Source organism: Malus domestica, chromosome 10 (genome assembly GCF_042453785.1).
Source record: "Malus domestica chromosome 10, GDT2T_hap1".
Classification (NCBI taxonomy): Eukaryota; Viridiplantae; Streptophyta; class Magnoliopsida; order Rosales; family Rosaceae; genus Malus; species Malus domestica.
In genome coordinates this window covers 21,574,275-21,582,683 of record NC_091670.1, presented here as the reverse complement: position 1 = coordinate 21,582,683, position 8,409 = coordinate 21,574,275, and the positions used below count along the sequence as shown (strand labels likewise).

Genomic DNA, 8,409 nt, shown 5'->3' with positions numbered 1-8,409 from the left:
CATTACTAGGGCTAGTTGATCTGATTCCCTCTCAGAAAATATGCCTTAAGTTACATTATGCCCATAAGCTCGAACCTACAAAGTGAAAAACATCTACAGCCAACAGACTTAAGCTTTCGAGCATTTATTTTTTATCTAGTGCTTACTAACTACTGTGCATATACTACATCTTTGAATAACAGAACGCAGCTCAGGTAGGCGACTCAACAAATGCCCAAACCAAAATCAAAACAAGATCTCAAGGAAAATTGTATAGCTTCAACAAAATTGTATGATCCCTAGCATTGCGTTAGTTTTAACTACTGAACTCCATCTCTAAAAAAGAAAACGTAGAAGTTTCCGTCACGTCTACAACAGCAAGGCAAGTATTGTTTTCTGGTCTAAATTCCATAACTAGTGCAAGTTTTCGACCTCTCTTAAATATCTTCACGTCCCTAGTGTGGGTTACAAGAGTCGGAACTTCAATGTAATTCTCGTGCACCTGAACTGTGAACAGTTCAGTAATCTATTTCTTCTTCTTTGTTTTGTCTTTGACTGACTGAGTATATGCAGTTCCCTGGCCATCAAGAGTAAAAACGGAACACATAAGGATTGATTCTTGAATTTATAATGACCAAAGTTAGAGGATATACTTTAAACAACACAGTTCAGCTCATTATATACACATGAAATTAGAAAAACCGATGATTCTTTGTTTTGTTATATCCCTCCTTCAAAACATATACTTCTTTATTTGTCTGTGGTAATTTGAAACACCTATTAAACTACAGATGCGGGTAGTTCTACATGAAGCAACCCATATTGAATAGGCCCCTTTAAATGTTATGAGTGCGATACTTGGATTATGAGAGATGCAAATCTCAAAAAGAAAGTGATAACTTTTAACAGGTCCATGTTTTAACCGTTGGAAACACAAAATTTGAAAGTTCTAAACAAGTTAGCAAAAAAAAAAAAAGAAAAAAAAAAGAAAAAAGAAAAATAGGGAGATATTCTGGAGCATCTACTGCATACCTGAAGCCATTCATCCATAGAGGCATCGGTAGCCTTGGTTCCAACTTCCACCTTGGGAGCCCTCTTGGTTTTCTAACCAAAAACAGACACACAAAAGATTAATTAAATGAAAACTAAATGAACACAAGTAATTATAAACATATAACTACCATGACCTATTCTAAACGTGCAGTTTTATAAAGATTTGAAACAAGTATAAGATATACAACAATCTCATAAATAAGTTTGAATACCTTAGAAAGGTGCTGTATTTGACCATGAATCCATAAACCTAGGAGGACAAGAAGGGCACATCCAAGGGTGACAAGAAAAACAGACTCAATGCTGAGCATAGCACCGGCCTCAACAACTTCGATAGTACCATTGTAGAAGGTGCTCTGGTATGGTTGCTGGTCTATCTCATAATAAATGGTACCCACGAGATCAAAAGCGCCAGGCTGCATAACACAAATTAAATGATTTAGGTCAAGCGTACCACTCCATTGATTCAATTGCATTTTAAAGTAAAGTTGACTGAAAATACAAGCAATTTCAGATGTTAACAATAGAAATGAATGATGATACCTGTAAGAACTTGCTGACAGAAAATATGTATGGGAAAGTAGCCTGAGCCGAAGCTGGAACTGATCCATTGTTAAATGCCTACAGTTAAACCACATCTGTAAGTGGAACTGACAAAAGAACAAAACAAAACTAGCCAGAAGCAACTTTAATGCAAGGAATAACACAAAATTCCCAACATGAAAAGAAAAGACGCACATTTTACAAACTAGGAAGTGTAAAATGGTGCAGGAAAATAAATGACCAACCCAATGGTAATGCGTTTTAAAAATATAAGTAAAAAAGCTTTAGGTTATTAAACTTTTCGAAGCCCCAAAATACTTTAAAAAAATCAGTTCAACATCTCATACAAGTAAAAAGCAAACCTTCTACAGTAAAGATTAAATCTGAACTGTCATCACTCTCAATGTCCTTGATTGAGCTATCAAATAGATTGCAAGTTTGATCATCCTTTCAATGTGACCATCAACCCTCATCCACTATTTATATTAATTATTACAATACTAGACAACTGGGCTCGTGCTAAACAAATAGGCAATGAGGGGTACGATCTTTACCAAGTCACTTATGAAAATAGATCTCATTAAGCTTCAATAAGAAACTTAGATAACCAAACTTACACTGGTCATGGATATCCTGCCAATCTAGATTTTAAGAACTATGGTTTGTTAAACATACATATCCTTCACTTGTAAAATAAGTTACATGCAATCAGCAATATCTCAAGCAGCAAGCAAATAAAGAGGGGTTAATTACACTAACACTCCCTGAGGTTTATCGAGTTTTCACAAAACCCCTTTACGTTTGAAACATTACACTAACACCCCTTCAGGTTTTAATTCACTTTCACATAACCCCTTCACTCAAAATTCTACTAACAAATTGATATCTTTACCCTTCCCTATAATTAAATTACGTAAACAATAAGTCTTTGAAAAATATTAAAAATATAAATAAACATTAAAAATAGCAAAACCACCACTCCATGAAATCCCCCCCCTTTGACCCCATTGCAAGTCTGCAACCCTAACCATCCTTGAACCCTCCTTTGTGTGTTTTCCCAAAACCACCACAAGAACCACCACGACGGGATCTCTCCTTTCGTCGACTGGATCTCTCTCCCTCTCTCTCTCTCTCTGAATCTGTTTGAAATTTTTGTTGGATTCTTTTGGTATGTTGTTTAAGCTTTTAAGTTGATGATTTCATATGGCGCAAAGTGTACAATGTGCAGTGGGTATACCATATAGTAGAATTAAATGTAGATGTAAAACGTTTAGAAACTAAACTGTACAAAAATTTAGAGTTCAAAGAGAATAAGTATTTTGTACAAGATACTTGGGTCGCAGCCTCCATTTGTGATGAACTACAACAACAGTAATCTGTTTGATCTTCATCTCGTTATCAAGCATTAAATATTTTGTTGACAATTTTAATGTTTAATTTATTATTTAATATTTTCTTTTTCTATATAGAATTATGAAGATTTTTTTGTTGTTTATAATTATAAAGATTTTTTTATTGTTTAAGTAATTAGTTATAAGGGTAAAGTTGTCAATTTATTAGACGAATTTTGACTAAAGGAGTTATGTGAAAGTAAATTAAAACCTAAAGGGGTGTTAGTGTAATGTCACAAACGTGAGGGGGTTTTGTGAAAACTCGATAAACCTCAGGGGGTGTTAGTGTAATTAATCCAAATAAAGAGATATTATATTGCAATATGGAAATAACAAATGAAGTTCAGTCGTTCATAGACATGACTACTTGTCATAAAATGTTTCCAGATTCTAAAAAACATGTTATCCAATAAAAAATCTCCTGATGAAACAAAACAATTTAAAAGCAAATCCAGATATCATTTATGTGTAAACCAATCAAACCAGCAATTACCTGGGCAGTAAGATTCTGAACCAGCAGATTGTGATCAAAAGGAAGATGAACGCTAGCTTTGATTGCAATCACATTCAGGCTCGACTCCCCTGGTTTATCATCAAAACAGCAATTAAGCTATGTTCTAAACATTTCAGAAAAAAAATATAGCAGAACAAGTACATCAATACGCCTGCACAATAAGTAATCATGTTGCTCTTTCCAAGGGGAATTGGCATGTTGCAGCACAGAACAAATAATAAAGGTAATAAAAACAATTTGAACACAGCATTGCATTGCACTCGAAGAAAGAGGGAATCCAATCACATAAGAAAATGTTATGTTTATTACCATCATTTTTCAGACCAACCAGTAATTCAGTCTCTTCCCCTGCCGCCACCGCTGCAGAGACGAGATCAAAGTAAAAAACAAACTTCTCAAAATAAAAACACACTTTTCAAATTGAAAACTAAAAAAGGCTACAAATTTTCCAATGTATAATAACGATGAAATTTTTACTTTTAGCGATGTTTTTGGGGAAGACACAGATTGTATCAACTCCGGGAGCTGGGCTAAAACTTCCGTCTCCAAAATCTTGGACATCCTCGCCAACAATTCCAAGATCACTGCTTTCTTCCACGGTGTCAGAAGCATCCACTTCCGAGTCAGACTGGCCCCTGGCGACTAAAGATGGGAAAAACCATATATTCAGTACGACCCACTTGGAATAAACCAAAATGTTATCATAATTTCCACAAATTATGAATATTGCAAATCAAACACGTAAATCACAGTCTATGAACTCAAGACTCAACTTTTGATTATCTAACCCAGCATGCAAGCATTAGTTAAGTCATCTGAAAAAGGCAGGACAGGAAAAGAAAGCAATGAGCGAAAAAGGGTCATTAACAAAACACGTAATCGAATTCCACAACCTCACGAAAGCAATTGCATGTTAGCTGAAAAGGCTACCTTGAAGTGAAATTTAGCTTTCTACTAATTAATTAACGACAATAAACTCATCTAATCCATGCCAAACCTACACATCAACAATAAATTCGACCATACACCGTCAAAACAATGGAGCATCGAATCGATCAAAACGAAAACTAGTCAAACCAGATCTAATTTGCACCGATCAACAAAGTCAAACCCAACAAGTAAAACACCAAACACTAGCTGGTAAATCGATTCGACGCAGCAAATCGCAATTTCAACAAACGAAATGAACGAAACAATACAATATATGTATACAAGGAACATATATTAGATCTAGATTTGGGGATTGAGAGAGACCTTGGAGGAAAGGGGATGCGATGAGGAGGAGAGCGAGGAGAAGAACCCTTATCGTGCTGGTCGCCATGGGCGGTGTTCGGAGCTTGCTCTTTGGAGAGAGAGAGAGAAGGGGGGGGGGGGGGCTTGTGGCGATGGTGTGAGAATTGTAGTGAGAGACAGAGAGACTGGGTTCTGCAACACAGTGCCTAAAGCTGAGGGACCAATATAGCTTCCGGTTTACGGGTCAAAGAACGACGACAATTCTCAATATTGTGTTTTTCGGAATTAATCGGAAATAGTGTAAGTGAAAAGTTGCGAATTTGGGATGTTAAAATCTAGTATACCCCGTCGGTATTTTCTTTCATCATATTTTGGGGTATTAAAATTTGAGATGTGCTATCCACACATCTTTTTTTACTTCTTACACATCCTTTGTTAATTTCTATCAGTTGATCTTCTTCAATTCATTCGATCCGACGATCGTAAACTAAAAAGGTGTGGGAGAAGTAAAAAGAGGTGTGGGATATCACACCCCTAAAATCTCTTCTTAATAATTAAGAAATAGTCACTTAGTATTACGGTCTGTTGATATTTTTCTTCACTTGAAAGTGAGAAGTTTCAGGTTCGAATCTCGTGGTTGGATGGCGAGTTCGATATCAAATTAGGCTGCCCATTGTGTAGTTTAGCCAAACTCCTCATTTCCTTAATGTAAAAATATCGATGTACTAAAGAAAAAGACTAAAAATGACAACTTGTGGAGTAAAAAATAATCAAGAAAATTATGGAGGTGACACGTAAACTTTTAGGTTAAAATGACAAAATTACTCTCAAGGCACACAGTGATTCTCACGCGTCTGCAATAGACAATAACGGCTCAATCAAAGAAGAGTCAAAGGTAATCAAAATAGTATGAGTAAATTGTAGCTATGGTCCCTTAACTTTAACTCAATTGGAGCAATGGTCCCTCAACTAAAAATCCATTACCTTTGGTCCCTCAACTTATCAAAACGTGCAGCTATGGTCCCTCAACTAAAAATCCATTACCATTGGTCCCTGAACTTTAATTCAAGTGGAGAAATAGTCCTTTAACTTTAATCCAATTGTAGCAATGGTCCTTACAATATAACTCGTTTTGACAAATTTTTTGACATAGTTGACGAAAATAACCATAATTATACACTTTGATGAGTTGAGAGACCCTAATTATAAAAATGGTTATTCCAACATAGCTTATTTTGACAAAATTTTGACAAAATTGATGAAAATGACTATAGCTACACATTTTGATAAGTTGAGGGACCAATGGTAATGGATTTTTAGTTGAGGGACCATTGCTCCAATTTGATTAAAGTTGAGGGACTATTTGTACAATTTACTCAAATAGTATTTATTCAAATTTCTTTCATCACTCCTCATCAAATCCTTATTCAAAAGGTAACTCCCAAACTCCCTATTTAATTTAGAATTAATTGGCATGTTAATTACAAAATATTATTTCACATAATATCTTGCAGTTATTCACCGAATTACACCATATATGCCCGGTCACTATTCTCCAAATAGGGCTAGCCATTTCCCTATAAATAGCCCTATTACCCTACTAAAAAACTAAGTCATTTGCTATTCACAAACTCTTAAACACATTCTTTTCAGAATTCTAACATTAGCATCTAGATTCTTCGGCCAAACCACCCCCTATTCATCGTGGGCTCATGAGGCTTTTGACCTTAATCTTAGGTGTTATTATTTTGCAGGTGCATTTTTGTCAAATGAGAAGACAGCGGAAATTTGCATCCATAAATTGGTGCTTTCATTGAGAGTTTAATTCACACGCTCGAAGAAGACTCTCGTATTCAAAGTTTCTCGTTTCTCGTTCATTTATAGATCTTTCATACGTTATTATTCCTAGAATTTTTTTTATAAAGTTCTTTGAAAAAATGTAAAAGATAAGTACGATGGCGAGAAATTCAGAAACCACAACGAACAGAACTTCTTACATTCAAGGATTTGGACCAAGCGATAGAGACTATGACGTAGCCCTACCATGACGATCCACGAGGCTTAACACGATGGCTAGTGGAGCGGCACCACCCCCATGGGGCACCATCGTGGCAGCCACCACTGCAGTAACCACCGTAACAGCCTATGGTGGGCCCACTGCCCATAGTGAACAAGCCACCTTGCAGCATCAGACCCAGGCCCTTGCCACAAGGAAACCAACCCAACGCTAAGCAGCCTACATCCAGCAGGCCCACAACGCTGCAATGGCAGTTGAGGCCCAAGCAACTGCAGCAAATAGAGCAGCCCAGCACTCGCGGGCCCAAGCCTAGCATGATCTAAAAGAGAAGACATTTCACACCCGAATAAGTGGCGATCATCGAAGAAGAAATCAACAAGTTACTGGAGGCCGAATTCATAGAAGAGGTAAAACACTCAACATGGCTAGCCAACGTCGTGCTAGTAATGAAGAAAAAGAAGGGCAAATGCAGGGTTTGCGTAAACTACACCTACCTCAACAAAGTATGCCTGAAAGATCCTTATCCAGTTCCTCGAATCGATCTACTAGTAGATTCAATTTCTGGGAACCAGCTACTCAATTTCTTGGACGCATACTCTGGCTACAACCAAATAGCCATGCACGAGCTCGACAAGGAGAAAATCACATTTGTGATCAAGCAAGGCACCTACTGCTACAAAGTCATGCCTTTTGGCCTTAAGAACTCATGAGTTACTTTCCAACTACTGGTAATCATGATGTTCAAGAAGCAAATTAGAGTAACCATAGAGGTCTACGTTGACGACATCATGGTGAAGGGCAAGCAGCGATCAGATCACATCTGCAACTTGGCGGAAATTTTCAACATCCTTAGAAAGTACAAGATGAAGCTCAATCCCGCCAAATGCACATTCGGAGTATCTTCAGGCAGATTCTTAGGGTACCTAGTAACCCAATAAGGAATCGAAGTACATCCTAAGCAGATCTGAGCAATCCTAAAGATGAATTCTCCAATTACCTTGAAAGAGATCCAAAGCTTGACCGAACAAGCAGTCGCGCTCAATCATTTCCTCACGCTGTCCATCGATTGATGTAAGTCTTTTTTCAAAGCAATCAAGATGGCACAACGAGACAAATGGAATGATGAGTGTGAAAGAGCTTTCCAAAACCTGAAAAAGTATTTCACATCACCTCTCTTACTTTCCAAGCCGAAAGTAGTAGAGGACTTATACATCTACTTGATAGTTTCAAAAGTAGCAGTGAGCTCTGCCCTCATAAGAGAATAGCTAGGGGCCCAATTACCGGTATTCTACACTTCTAAAGCTCTTCTCGATGTGGAAACCAGATATCCAAAGATTGAGAAATTGATTTTGGCGCTAGTTGTTGTGACTCGGAAGCTCAAACCATATTTTCAAGCTCATACAATCATCGTCATGACTCAATATCCTCTACGATCAATCCTACATGGTCCAAATGCTTCTCAACGAGTAATGAGATGGGTGTTGGAACTTGGCCAATACGGTTTAATTTTCCAACCCCGCACGGTGATAAAGGCCCAAGCCTTGGCAGACTTCATAGCAACATGCACGCCTTGCCCAAACGACATAACATAGCGACCCAATGATGCCTTAGAGGCAATTGAGCATGCCCTAGCCATGCCTGCCTCACTTGATGAAGACTTCTAGCATTTGCACGTCGAC

General features: G+C 37.4%; 1 protein-coding gene across 1 annotated transcript; it reads right to left on the bottom strand.

Moving 5' to 3' along the window:
• Positions 1-225: 225 nt before the first annotated feature.
• LOC139188798 (translocon-associated protein subunit alpha-like) lies at positions 226-5,049 on the bottom strand. Its single transcript, XM_070806619.1, has 8 exons — positions 4,735-5,049; positions 3,958-4,122; positions 3,790-3,840; positions 3,460-3,548; positions 1,576-1,653; positions 1,245-1,448; positions 1,012-1,083; positions 226-556 (listed from the first exon to the last, which is right to left on the bottom strand). The coding sequence occupies exons 1-8, from the start codon at positions 4,799-4,801 to the stop codon at positions 506-508; spliced, it is 777 nt and encodes a 258-aa protein (XP_070662720.1). The 5' UTR covers positions 4,802-5,049; the 3' UTR covers positions 226-505.
• Positions 5,050-8,409: the final 3,360 nt, after the last annotated feature.